This window comes from Manis pentadactyla, chromosome 9 (genome assembly GCF_030020395.1).
Source record: "Manis pentadactyla isolate mManPen7 chromosome 9, mManPen7.hap1, whole genome shotgun sequence".
In the NCBI taxonomy this organism is placed as follows: Eukaryota; Metazoa; Chordata; class Mammalia; order Pholidota; family Manidae; genus Manis; species Manis pentadactyla.
In genome coordinates, this window is record NC_080027.1 from 6,297,295 (window position 1) to 6,311,465 (window position 14,171).

The 14,171-nt window shown below is 56.8% G+C and overlaps 1 protein-coding gene across 1 annotated transcript in view; it reads left to right on the forward strand.

Moving 5' to 3' along the window:
* Positions 1-14,171, forward strand: part of LRP5 (LDL receptor related protein 5) — a 104,219-nt gene that overhangs the window by 39,542 nt on the left and 50,506 nt on the right. The window contains exons 4-5 of the mRNA XM_036875759.2: positions 2,739-2,935; positions 4,052-4,183. Coding sequence (XP_036731654.2) covers positions 2,739-2,935; positions 4,052-4,183 — 329 coding nt within the window. The remainder of the gene's footprint in view (positions 1-2,738; positions 2,936-4,051; positions 4,184-14,171) is intronic.

The following is a 14,171-nucleotide window of genomic DNA, read 5'->3' on the forward strand; positions in this document are numbered from 1 at the left end:
CAGAAATGGGGTACGTGTGCCACATCCACGGGCAGGGCTCCTGGACTGGGCAGGGGATGTGCTGGGGGCATGGTGTAGATGGTCGTGGCAACACGGCACGGTGAGTACCCAGTGGCTGGGTCTCTGCAAACCCGGGCAGGTGCCAGCCTAAAGCAGCTTTGAGCATGTTAGCAGGTTTACCACATTTTATCCAGGCTCTGTGTATTAGCCATCTATTGCTGTGTAACAAAATATCCCCAAACTTGGGAGTCGAAGCTTTTTTTTGTAGGGATCAGGAATCACGAGTGGCTTAGCTGGGTGGTCCTGGCTCCGTGTGTCCTGAGGTCCCAGTCATTTGGAGGCTTGACTGAGGCCAGAGGAACCGCTTGGAACATTGTTCTTATGCTGTTGGCGGGAGGCCTCAGTTATTCCTGGGCCTCTTCCTGTGGTTGGGCCACGCTCCCCATGCTCCCTGGCTGGTGTGAGGCAGTCTGTCCCACTGTCCCTGTGAGCACAGACTGGCCTGGGACCTTGTTTGATATTTGGACAGTGTGGCAGCCTAGGAATCATTGTCGTTGGGGAGCTGAGGGATCCCGGCAGTTAAGAAAGGTAGAGTGGAGTCTGGAAAGGCTGTCGTTGGAGTGTCCCAGCCAAGGGACTGTGATGGGGAGTAGTGAGGATGATGGTGGCGGTGGCGGTGGCGGTGGTGATGGTGCTGGAGCCTACCCCTTCCATAGCACTTGCTGTTTACCAGGACATTTATCAGTTCATTTCATGCTCGCTCCAACCCTGTGAAGTGCTTGCTATTTTGATCCCCTGTTGTAACAACTCAGAGGGGCACGTGAACTCACCCAAGGCCACGCAGCTGGTCAGAGCCACAGGGGAGGCCAGGCAGCATGACTGCAGGGCGCACTCTCAGCCTGCCGCACCACCAGATTCTTCTGGCTCTGTAGGTGGCTAACCCCCTTTATGGATGTGCCCAGGGCTCTTCCAGTGGAGGTATGACCTGATAGTAAAGGACAAGCACTGGAGCTCAGCAGACCTGCTCAGCCCCTCTCAGCCGTGACTGGGTTGCTTCACTGTGAGTCAGAGCCTCAGATGTGAATTGGGAGTAGTGATTGTACTTTCTGTAGCTTCACAGGGTCTGATGCAGCAGTGCACACAGGGAGGTGCGTGGTGCCTGGGCACAGTAAGCCCTCAGTAAAGGCTGGTGTGCTCAGGGACTCCCTGGATCCAAGAGGAGCAGAGGGGGCATGGCTGGAGGTGCGTTAGGAGAAGGAGATGCCTGAGAGGAGGAGTGAGGGTGGGCCAGGGGAGGCCACAGCCTGGCACCAGCTTCTCAAGGTGCCTCCAGTGAGGCAGGACTTGGGGAGGAGGAGCAGCCTGAGAAATGATGGGCTTCTCTGATCAAAAAATGATGACATCATGCAAAGCCATTTGGTTCCTCAGAATTAGACATGCAATGAACGTGATCTAGCCTAGGTGCACACCCCATGGAGATGAAAGTTGGTGCTGAAATTCGTATTTGTACATGCATGTCTGTGGCAGCACCACCCACAGGAGCCAAAAGGTGGGAGTGTCCCAAACGTTCCCCAGCAGCTGGCAGATAGATAACGAGTGGGAAACAGCCACACAGTGGGACATCGCTCAGTGTGTAAGGGGACAGACACAGACGCATGCTGCAATGTGCATGACCCTTGAAAACATCCTCAGTGAAAGCGGCCAGACACGGAAGGCCACGCAGCGTATGACTCCATTTATGTAAAATCTCCAGAACAGACACATCCAAGGGACACAACACATTGTGGGGGTTGCCGGAAGGGGCAGGGGTGGCGTGGGAAGTGACTGCTGATGGGGGCGGTTTTCCTGAGGAGGGCTGGAAATGTCTGGGAAGTGAAGGAGGTGGTGGTCGTATAACATTGTGAGTGTGCTGCATAGCCCTCAGGTATTCACTTTGAATTGCTGGATTTTGTGTTATGTGAATTTCAGTTTAATACAACTTTTTAAAAGGTGACATCAAGTAAAAAAGGGGGCAGTGCCATGTCAGATCAGGAAGAGCACGGGCACGTGGCTTTCAGTCGCCCCGTGACACCTTTTGAGCGTTACTCTGTCCAAGATGCCGTAACCAGGGGCTGGGGACGTGGTGGAGTGGTGACCACCCCCACCCCCCAGGGAGCCTGTACTTGGGGGAGAGTCACTGTGCCCAAGAGCCACGCCTGCTGCCGGCTGTGTAAAATTAGGGTGTGCTTGTCAGTGGTCACAGTCTCATTAAGAACAAGTTCCTGTTTGCTGGGTGTTGTAAACACGAAAAGCAAAGCTGCTTCTCATGTTTATATCAAGTTTAATTTGATAATACACATCACTGGCACCGCAGGAATGAGCGAGTATATTTGCTTTGGTTTGTATCAAGTTGTGAAAACACTGGGCCAAGGGGGCGTGCTTCTCACCAGCTCGTCGCCACCAGGTCTGCTTCCCGCAGCCGCTTTCCTTCCCTCCTTCCTCCCTGTGGGGCACCTTGCCAGCAGCCACCGTTCCGGAAACAAGGATGTCGCTGTCAGGGACGGCAGGGTCTGGCTGGGTCTGGACGGTGCAGGAGGCGGCTCCCGGGGGGCTCTGCCTGGTCTCCCTGCTCCGTCACAGCCACCGTTGTCCTGTGGGGTAGGTGGGTCAGCAGCACCGTGGAAGTGCTGTGGAAGGCTTTCAGAGCCGGGAGCCAGGGGACTGGGCCGTGCCGACGGCTCCTCCCTCTGCTCCCGCAGGCAGAAGGTGGTGGAGGGCAGCCTGACGCATCCCTTTGCCCTGACGCTCTCTGGGGACACCCTGTACTGGACGGACTGGCAGACCCGCTCCATTCACGCCTGTAACAAGAGGACCGGCGAGAAGAGGACGGAGATCCTCGGCGCCCTCTACTCGCCCATGGACATCCAGGTGCTCAGCCCTGAGCGGCAGCCTTACTGTAAGTGGAGGGGGCGCTCAGAGCGGTGGAGGGAAAGGGGGTGCTTGCCGGGGTGGCAGAGGTGTGGACAGAGTGCAGGGGCGGCTGGGAGAGGCCGCTCTGCAGAGCCGGTGCGAGGCTGTTCGGGCAGGGCCCCACCCGGGCAGTCCTTGGAGGTGGAAAGGCCATTCCCAAGGGAGGGTGCCCCGTTTTCAAGGCCCAGTGGAAGCTACATATTTACTAATAGAAAATCTGCTGTAAGTCGAGGCTCTAGCCTGGGGTCCTCCTAGGTCATGGCAGGGGTCCCTGATGATGAAAGGCTCGAACCTCAGAGCTCAGGGTTCCCATGGCAGGTGACCGGTGGGGTCAGAGCCCTGGGTTCACCTGACCCCGCGGGACCGCAGCTGCCCTCAAGGGGACCGGGGCAGCCGTTTCTGGCCATGGTGCTGTAAAGGTTCCAACTTTGGACTTAAGAGGGGGTCCCAGGGAGGCAACTGTTCTTGGTGCCAGGATGAAGGGGCCTCTCTGGAGTTGTCTTCTGCTGAGAATGTCACGGTCCTGAACCACATCCACACTTGGGGTGACCTGCCAGCCTAAGGCAGCATGAGGGACAGGCCCTGCCCAGCAAGTCTGCTCTGGTTAATGGGGGTTCAGGACTCCGCATCAGGGGTGCTACACCCTCGCCCTGCTCTGGGCACAGTCAGAGGCCAGTCAGAGGCCAGAGTATTTGTTCAATTCAGTTGCTTGTGGAAGGTTTGGGGGAAGGAGCTTTGGGGGAAGCCTTGAGGGTCCTGTTCTGGAAACTTCTCTAAGGCTCAGCCCAGTGTCCATGTGGGGCCGCCAAGCACTGTGCAGGCCCTTTGGGGCCCTAGCATGTCACAAAGATAAGACAGGCCTCTGCTCCAGGAACCTGCCGTCCCAGGGGTTCCCCACTGTTACTGCACAGCCAAGTCCTGAGATCCTGCCTGGGAAGACTGGGGCGGCCTTCATGGAGGAGGTGTCCTTTGGGGGTGTCCTGTTGTAGAAGATTAGGGGAGGGGGCCAAGCTGAGAGGATGCCCACACCAGGAGTGGTGGGTGGGTGTGGATATCGAGGGCCCTGTTCCAGAAACTTCTCTCACCGTGCTGTTCTCCCCAGTCCACACGCGATGTGAGGAGGACAATGGCGGCTGCTCCCACCTGTGCCTGCTGTCCCCGAGGGAGCCTTTCTATGCGTGCGCCTGCCCCACTGGCGTGCAACTTCAGGACAATGGCAGGACGTGCAAGGCAGGTGAGATGGAGTGCCGGCTGTGGGCGGGCGGGCAGAGGGGCAGCGGCTGCTGGCATTGGTGCCCTTGGGGAAACACCCTTGGACTGGTCGGCACAGTCTGCTTTCCTTGATTTGGATCAGAGTAAGGGAGGTCACCGATGAGGGGCTGAGCCTGAGAATGATGTACAGGGGTGGGGGCTTGGCTATCTGAGACGAAAGGCCAGAGAAGGGCCTTTCCTGAAGACACGATTTAAGCCGAGACTTCCAGGATTAACGGATAGGAGGGAGCAGGAACAGGGGACAGGAACAGCATGTGTGGCAGCCCTGAGGCAGGAGTGAGTTGGTGTCAGGACTGACCTCGTGGATGTTTGATCTGTGCTGTCACACACAGCCTTTTGTTCAAAAGGGCCCCACACTTGGTTGAATGATCTGTTACCATCAGTTTGAAATGTTTAATAATTTTTTAACAAGGGGCCCCACATTTTCATTTTGTAGGGGTCCCTGCAAATTATGTAGCCAGCCCTGCTTTGTGTATTAGAGACCGAAGGGAAATTTGGAAATAGTCTTGATATCTTGGTGTGTCTTCCTCTGCTGTTCGCGATGTGTGTCACACATTTCACTTGACATGATTGCAGTAGCATTTGCAATTACAAAGTGTATATGCTCCAAGAACATGAGTTCCAGTACCTGAAGAATAGTTTATCAAGAGAACATACCTTTGGGCCATCTTTCCCCGCCGGGCATTTCTCTTCTATTTGTGTTTTTGCTCTTTCTGAGTTGTGCTGCCATGAGAGGGCCAGGTTGGGGCCTGGCCTGGAGTTAGGGGCATCTGGATCAGGTGTCTGCTGCTGCCATTGATTGGTAATGCCTGCCCGAGCCCTCTGCTGGATGGTTGGTGATGTCTGCTGTGGGACAGCCAGAGGCATGGCTGAAAGCAGGTGTGGTTGTCATTTCTGCCCACTTGGGGTGTCTGGAGCCAGGCTGCTTGGGAACATTTGGGGAAGGAGTCAGGGATGGACACAAGCCCCCGAAATGTGGCTCCTGCAGCCATGCAGGCTGCTTTGATAAGGGGCCCTGTGAGACTCCTTCATGCATCAGAGTTCTAGGAATTGGGGTGTGGGCCCTAATAGAATGCCAGAGTCCTGGCGCCATGAAGTTGCACAGCTGGAGAAGCATGGCACCCAGAAAGGACCTGCCTGGGCCACCCTGGGGCCCGAGGAGCTGTTGGTCGTTTGGGGGGATGATGCCCAGGGCCTTGTCACCGTGTGCCTCCCCTTCTCACCTATGAGATGGGTGTCACAGAGCACCCCTGCCCAGGGAGCCACGGAGGACCCAGGGCATCCACAGGAATTGGAAGTGTTCTGCAGGGTGCCCAGCCCGTAATGGGCGCACAGTATTGGCTGCCGTGTCTGCGATCATGCTGCTGGCGCCTCGTAGGCTTGTTGGGCTGCGGGAGCAGGAAGGGCAGGTCCACTGCAGGCTGTTCCCCTCCTTCGGTTCTCTTACTCCGCCCCCGCTGGGGGAGGGCTGATTTCTTTTCCAACCAGAGGAGGCAGGGGCTGGGGTCTCACGCGGACCCCTGACTCCTTTCTTGTTCCCGGTGTTCCAGTAGCTGGAGCCTCTGAGCCCTGGGGTCCTCTGCCTGTGGTTGAGCCCTTGGAGGGCATTGTGTTCTTTCTTAAAGCCACACATCAGCTGTCCCATCCCAGAACAGCCCTGGGGAGCCCTCTCCTGCAGGGGGATGGGAGAGACATGGGGCAGAGTGGAGGAGGCAGCCTGAGGTGGGAGGGCTTCTTGGAGGAGGCGGCACCAGAGGCTAGAAGCTTTGTGATGAGCACCTGACACCAACACCTGCCAATGGACGTGGATTAGCAGCAAAGCCTGTCCTTCCTGTTGTAAGAGATGAGGCAAGCGGCTGACCCACACTCCTGGCCTCTTTCAGTGAGGACAGCTGGCCCACAGACTCCCCTGACTTCAGTGGTTCAGGGCCACCCTCCTTGATCTTGGAAGAACTGTTTTCACCCCACTATAGTGTCCAGCCCTTGCCACATGATGTCACGTTGAAGGAGGAGCCTTGATTCAAAGGCCGTCACCTGTCACGTGAGCGTGGTGGCTGGTTCCCCGTGTGGCCTTCCAGATAGCCGGCGTCCATTGGCATGTGCAGTTTTGTATCCTGGTGGACATAAATCATGTGGAATGTGGATTTTGACTGCTGACCATATGCAGGGTGTTGATTGTGAAAACTGCCTGGAGATAGTAGCTGGTAACACAAGGGTAACCTGAAGAAAAGAAGACTAAATCCTGCTGGGTGTCACCGTGGATGGGAGCTCCAAGGTCCTGTGGGCAAAAACCCGGTACACGGAGGTCCGTGGAGGCTGTCAGAGCCCAGGAGAGTCTTCGAGGCTGGGGTGTCTGGTAGGAGGATGGGATTCAGGGGCCTGCAGAGAGGCCCCTGGGTGGCTTGTGGATCTCCTCTTGGCCATGGAATTGGTGAGGCCTGGTGTCCCAGGGGCATGAAGAACTGAGGCCATGTGTGACGGCCTAGGAGATGGCCCTGAGCTAGCGGAAAGGCTTTTGGACAAGACAGAAATGGAGAAATTATGTGCCGGCGCCACTTTCTCTATTCCAGAAGTGGGGGGAGGGGAGTGGCACACCGGAGGCGACATTCGCAATGTATAACATGGTTTAGGTCTGTAGTTGAGAGCCTGCCAGAGACTTCTGGGGTGGTGAGCAGATTCAGTCTTGGGCAAATCCAGAACATTCACTCATGCAATGGCTTTCTTTCCATGCGTGGTCATCGTTTTGTGACACCTTAACTCACATCCTGGCTGTGTGATCTGGGGACACTGACTCAGCCTCTCTGTGCTTGTTTCCTCACCCATGCAAAGACATGATAATAGTACCTGATTGATTTAAGGGATTGTTGGGAGGAAGGCCAGGTGCCCAGCAAATGTGACCTGTGCTTGAATTTGAACTTGAACTTGAACTTGGAGCCAGATAGGCAATCTGTTGCCAGGAGAGCAATTCTTCTCCAAACTCTTGGAATCAGAAGTAGGTGTGCGGCCTGGTGGTGCCAGGAGAAGCTGGGAGGGGTACTGGGTCAATGGGGAACCCTCCTCATACTGCTGGTGAGGGCCGGGCAGTCAGATGCGTGTCCTGGGTGCCCTGGGCACGTGGCTCCCCTTTCCATGGGATGAAGGCTGGTGTTGGGCTGGGAGGGACTTGGGGTTGCGGGCAGCACCTGGCTGTGCTGGAATTACTGGCATCCTTATGTCACAGATAGGCTTCCCAGCCCTGCAAATCAGTTTCCACAAGGGACAGGGTGTGAGAGGTGGAGGGCAGACTCTGCACTTGACACGTGCCCAAGGCAGGCTGATGGGCAGCAGGTCAGGAGCCACCTGCACGTCTCAGGATTGAAGCCAGGGTTCTCGCTTTGGGCATCTGACCTCTCATGCGTCATGGAGTTGGGATATGAAGAAATTGTGATGTACGTGAACCATATTTTTCTGAGTTTGAGCAAATAAAAGCCTTGTTTGAGTTTTGGTGACTCCCTCAAGGATGAGGCTGAGATGTTGATGCATGGACTCCAATGAATGGGGGGTACACCACCCCAGGGCATGCAAACATCCCCTGGAAGCGGAGGATAGGCTGGGGGCGGTCCTCTCGTGGCCACATGCCAGCCCTCCAAGTGGTAGTTTTCTCATCTGTGAGGTGGGGAGAGCAGGTGCACCCCCTTCAGCACTACTGGGGGTCGACTGAGAAGCTGCGTGTAAGTGCTGTGCTGCCTGTGTGGGGCCCTACAGAAAGGACGTGGGCTCGGGGCTCCCTCCCTTTGGGCTCAGGAGGACCTGGGCCCCTCTGGGTGGCAAACACCCAATGGCTCCGGGCTGCAGTGGTGCAGGTGCCCCAGCCCCTCCTGAAGTGGCCCCGGTGAGGGTCCTGTAGTTCTGGGACTGGGAAGGATGTCACAGCAGGTGGCCCCCTCCTCGGGTGCAGCTCTGCTGGGGGCTTGGTGAGACCCTGGTGGTGGGCAGCGGGTGGGGTGCACTCAGCTTCCCTACGGGGCTGGGACTTAGCCTGGGAGACAAGCAGGCAGAGAGCCCGTCCTGGGCCAGGCTGCAGTCCCAGCCCCCTCCCCCGGCAGCCTCCCCAACTGAGGCGCCCAGCTGGCTCTGCTTTTCTCCATGTTTTTCCAATTTGTGGAATGGGCTAAAAACAGCAGTAGCGGGGCCTTACATGGGAGTCACACCACCGTCCAGGGGAAGCCTGCTGCCCCCCCCTTCTCCAGGGGCCAGCTCTTTGTGGAGCGTGCCCCTCTTGTTGTGGCTTTTGCCCCCACGCATTTCTCGTCACTGGGGCCCTCTGGGCAGGTGGCTCGTCGGGGCCATGTGCCCAGGGCGGCCAGGCTGCTTGCTCCAGGCATCCTTCTGTGCCGCCCACCCAGGCCTTTCCAGACGACGCTGTGGCTGCTGGTCGGGTGGCCTGGAGGCACAGACTTTGTGATTTACGGGTCCGCCTGCCACACCTCGGTAAGAAGTAGTTTTAGCAGATGTTTGCAGGGACAGGACACAAAAAGACGGCGGAATGTAGCCCATGAGGAGGGACAGATGTGTCCCTGTCGGGTCTGACAGGCAGACTGACAACTGGGCGGCGTCTCAAAACCCCTCGCATCCCCTGTCTGTCCAGGCAGATTAACCCGGGGCCCAGGGCCGGGGAATAAGGGGTGCAACTGTTCCCTGTCTGGCTGTCTTGTCACTTATCAGGGAAGTAGGTCAAAGGGAAGAGAAAGGAGGCCCTTGTGGCCGAGGCTGCTGCCTCCCCGGCTGTGATTGGCATCGACTGTGCAGACAGAAGGCAGCTGCTGTTCTCAGCCATGGACCGTGAATTTTTAATAGTAAGAAAATCAGACTGCGTGGCCCTAGGAAGTGGTGTGACAAGTCCAAGCATAACTTTCCTTTTCTTTTTTTTGGAATGGGAGGTATAACTTGCAAAGAACAGAACTCACAGATTCTAAGTGTGTACTTTGGTTAAGCATGACAGTCGTGGGCAGCTGCATAATCACCACCCCAACCCAGGTACCCAGATACAGGACATCTCCAGCCCCCGGAAAAGTCCCTGGTGCCCATCGCAACCCTCCCCTCCCTGCCAGGCCAGCCGCTGTCCTGACCTCCCTCACTGGGGATCAGTTCTGCCTGCTCCGGAACGTCCTGGAAGTGGAACCACACAGCATGTGTTCCTTTGTGCCTGATCCTGAAGACTGACTTAAATCTGATAAAAGAGGAGAGGGGAGCTGCCATGTTCTTGGAAAGGGGAAACGGGCATCCTGGGGCTGGGGGTTAAGACCAGACGGTGCCTCCTGGGCGTGGTCAGCTCTGCGATGCCTTGGGGCCAGGAGGCCACTGGCTGCAGACTTAGAGTTACTCACCCTGACACTGGCCCTGTGCCCACTAGCTGGTCTGGGGTCTCCATTGCTGCTGCAGCTGAGCGCAGACTGGCCCTGGAGCTCTCTCTGGTGGCTCCCCTTGTGCTTGGAGTCAGGTTCTGAGCCTGTGGGGTCTGGGCCCTGGTAGAGCCCCCAGGCTGCCCTAAGGAAGACCTTCCTGCCTGCTGCATGCCCCGCGTGCTGCCTCTGGCTTTGGTGGTGGCTGCAGATTTCCTGTCTTGGTTCCACCGATTGAACCCTTGCGCCTCTGCTCTCCCCAATTCCATGTGCCCTGGGGGTGGGTCCAGAGGCCTTCATGTGCTGGGCTAGTGCCTCAGGCCTCTGGCTTGTCCTCAGAGAGGCGAGGGGGCTCTTTCCCCCTTGACCTCCTATTCCAGTCACAGTAGTTTGCTCGCTCCTCTCCAGGCCGCCCCTGAGCTCCTGCCCACTCCCTGGGGAGCCTCCCACTCCTCCTGAACTGGCAAGCACTCTGGCCCCTGGGGGGTACTTTGCTCCCACCTCCACTGGGAGAGGGGCCTGGCTTCCCGTGGAACTGACATCAGGCCCAGGAAGAGGCTGGGAAGATTGGTTAGTTGCCTTCAAGGGTGTTTGCCGTGGTGAGAGGTGAGGCTCTGTAGTTGTCTGGGAGCCAGGGATGACTCTGGCGGTTGTGCCAAGAGGGGCCTTCCCTTGCCCCTCCCTGCTACCCCCTGAGATGTGGTGTAGTGGGAATTGGCGTCTGAGTCTGGCCTTGACCGTGCAGATGTGGCTGTGACCCTTACGAAATGCAGGACCTTCGACCTGGGAGTTAAACACAATTATGTCTCTGCAAGTGCTTTAGAAACTGTAAAGTGTGGTGTCATTGAGTGAGGTTGAACCATGTGAACTGCTGATGCTCAACCACCTTTGAGCTAAAGAGGCCATGTTTTCATACGGTTCAGCCCACTCCGTGATTTTGGCTTCCACCACCAGGCCAGCGTGGACGATGGCAGGCATGTTTCTTGGGGGCTGCCAGGCACTGCCTGGGCCCTGGCCTGGTCGGTGCCTCACAGGAGCTGTTGGGAGGGCGGGTCTGTGGCCAGCCCGCTTCATACATGTATGTGGTCAGAGCCTGCCCAAGGCCACAGAAGGGGCAGAGACGGGGTTTGAACCCAGGCAGCCTGGCCCAGGGGCTACCCCCACTGCCTGGGGCCCTAGGGAGCTTTCATGTGTCTGGGTACAAAGGGACCCGGCCAGAGCCGTCTCCAGGAGCACAGGGCAGAGGGTGTCGGCAGGAGGAAGTATGGCCGCTCTGTCCACACCTGGACGCCATGCAGTGTGGTGTGCCTGGGCTGGGGAGGGGACTCTTGTGCACTTCTGAAATAGCTGAGCCACGTGCCTTAAGAGGCGGGGCCGGCCTCCTCCCTCATGTGAGGCACTTGATGGTCCACAGCCCCATGTCCCTGTGTTCAGTGGCTGGACGGCCCACCTTTGTCCCCTGAACCATACTTTCGTTTTGTTCCCTCCGGCCTAGGATGGGAGCCTTTGGGGCACATCTTTGCTCCTACTTCATGAAGAACGTGGCCAAGATGGGTCCCAAGTGTGCATCCAGTGCCACTGGGAGGGGAACCTGCTGGGGTGTGGTCTCAGGCTGGGGGCTCACCGACTCTCAGGGAACCTCGCAGCCTCACTGGGGGGCCTTACCTACACTTGACTCTTACCTTTGAGAAGAGAGAGGTCAGGTTGCTGGTTCCGGGTCACCCAGGAATGGCCCGGGGCCAAAGTGGGCGTGACCAGTGGACTGGACTGCCTGTGTAGGGAGTGGCCTCTGCGGGGTGTGGTAGGGGCACAGTCAGGCGGTGGAGGAGCACAGGAAGGCAGAGGGGTGCCTGCCCGTTCTAGAGCTGTGTGGACAGAGGCCCAGACTCTAGATGGGGTGCCTGCCTGGCAGGCTCCAGCCTTCTACATGCTCACTGGGAGGCCTGAGGTGGGCTGTGCGGTGGACAACTGTCTGACCTCAGGTTTCCAGTGGAGCCAGTGCCTGGCCCAGCCACTTCCTCTGTGCCTTGTGACCTTGTGGCCACGTGGCATGGTTCCCTGGGCCAGGGTGCTGGGCTGTGGTCTCGGTGTCTGTCCAACCACGTATCCCAGGGGGGCAGTGGAGAAACTTAATCAGTTGCTGAAAAACAAAAGTCAGCCAGCTGCCTGCCAGCTGTGAGGCTGTTCATGGCCCCATAGAAAATGCAGAGTTGATGGCTCTGCCTGTGCGGTTCCAGGCCCAGGAGGTAGGCTTGGCCTCCCGTGGGGGCAGCTGAGGGAGACCCTGGGGCTCGGGGCAGGGCTGGGGGCAGGCCCAGGGGCAGGGAGGCTGTTCTCCACTTCCTGTGTCCAGGGAGAAGCAGCTGTCCTGGAGTGGAATGAGCCTCTGCGGGGGAGGGGGGGGCTGTGCTCCCCACGAAGGGCTGTGACTTGGGGCCTCAGTTGGTCCAGTGGGGAGCAGTTGTGACATCCACTCTGCCTGCTGGGATGGCCAGGGCCCTGAGGCTGGGTGGCAGCTCTGGGGCTGGGACTTGAGGGCCCTGTCTCTTTCATTTGTGTTGATTTGGCCTGTCCGCACCCTGGGATGTGCTGTTGTTTTGCTCCTTGTGAAGTTCCTCTTCCCATGTTGGGGCACGGAGGGGATTAAGCACGAGGACCTTTCCATTCCCCACGTGTTGCAGCCCACCAGCAGGGCCTCCTCCTCCTGGGGCGTCAGTGGCTATGGTCCTTCTGCCTCAAACCCCTCTCCCGTTTTCTGCCCGCCTGCCCGGCTTAGAACCTGAAGGCCTTGTTAGTCGCCCCCACATGGCAGTTTCACTGAGCGGAGCGCTGCCTCTCTCAGTCCCCAGGCTGTCACTGAGAAGGTGCCACCAGGGCCCATTTTTTAAAGTCTTATTTTTTTCTTGTTACAAAGTTACATTTGTGTTCACTGTCAAAAGGGAAACATCACAAAAAATGACAGGAAAATATAAACCACTGATGATTTTGCCACCCAGAGATAGCTGCTGTTAGCGCCTTCATGTCTCGCCCATCTTTTCTCTGTGCGGGTGCTCGGATCTGTGTTTGCACCATCTGCTCGTAGTGTGCGGGCTGCGGTGTGTCCCACCTGCTGCTTCGCCCGCGTGTCCTCTGTCAGCCCCTCTTCGGAGCGTGGTGTTTAGAGCACCTGTAATGATCTGCCCCTCAGCACCTTCATTTATTTAATGTTTTTCTGCTGTGGGACATTTGTTTGGGTTCTTTTCTTCCGGTCTGGGTTTTGCTGTTTATCGTGAAGCCATGGTGACCTTCTGTGACCAGGAATCTTTGTGCATCTCTAGCTGCTACTTTGGGCTGGGTTCTCAGAGGGGAAATCACTGGGCCAGAGGGTCCCTGAGCCACGTGGCTGCCCAGGAAATGTGTTCTCGTGCCACTCCTCTGGGAGGCAGGGACGTGCTGCACCCACGCACAGCGGGAACAAGTCAGACCTGAGCTGGTGGCAACCGGCACTCACTCCTATTTGCATTTTACCCAGAAGTTACCTGTTTTTCATGTTTATTGACTGTTTTTTTCCTTCTGTTAATTTGTGTTTATGGTCTTTGCTCCTTTATTGCTGGGGATTGCCAGCAATTGATGCATATCAATTTTTTTATTGGGTGATTTTTTTATTGATTCATATGCCTTTTAATGTGTTTTTAAAGATTAGTAGACTTTTTTAGAGCAGTTTTAGGTTTACAAGACAAGCAAATGGGGAGTTCTGAGCGTTCCTCTATATCCATTCTCCCACCTTACAGTTTCCCCTGCTATTAGAATTTCCAGTATTGTAAAAGTCACCCATACTTCTCATCCAGGGGTCAGCAAACCTCCACCCATGGGCCAGATGGCCTGCTGCCTGCTCTTTGCAGCCACTGAACCGAGTGTGATTTTTACATTTTTGCATGGCTGAGAAGAAAATCACAAGAAGGGTGTTTGTGACATGGGAAAATGATAGGAAATTCAAATTTCAGTGTCGAAGCATGAAGTTGTGTTTGCATACAATTGCTTATGTGGAGTTGAGTGATTGCAACAGATATCATTGTGGCCTGCAAAACCGTAGAACACTCACCATCTGGCACTTTTCAAACATGGGCAGACCCCCGCCGGAGACTAGAAGGAAGATGGGGCACATTCCAAATGCTGTGGGCACTTGCACGTTTCCTATTGGCTTTTGTTCCAGGCTGGCTCTTGTTTGTCTTGGGACTGTGCTCCTGCTGCACGCACAGCGTGTTGTTTGCATGAAGCTTCCTTGTAGACAGGGACGGCCTCAGAGCCGCCCCCATGTCTTGTGTGCAGAGGGCTCTCAGGGAAGAGTTGTGGCCTGTGGGACAGCCCTGTCCTGCACATGCTGGCTGCAGGATGGCCCTGGCGCTCCCCGGCCTCCGTGTGGTCTTTCTGCCTGGAGTTCCTCCCTTGAGCCTGCCTGTCCTTCCATGGAACCTTTCCTCTCAACCTGTGCTCCCTCCCTGTTGTGGGCTGAATTGTGTCCCCAGAGAGACACGCTGAAGTCCCAGCCCCGGGACCTGTGAATGTGGCCTCACTTGGCAGAAAATCCTT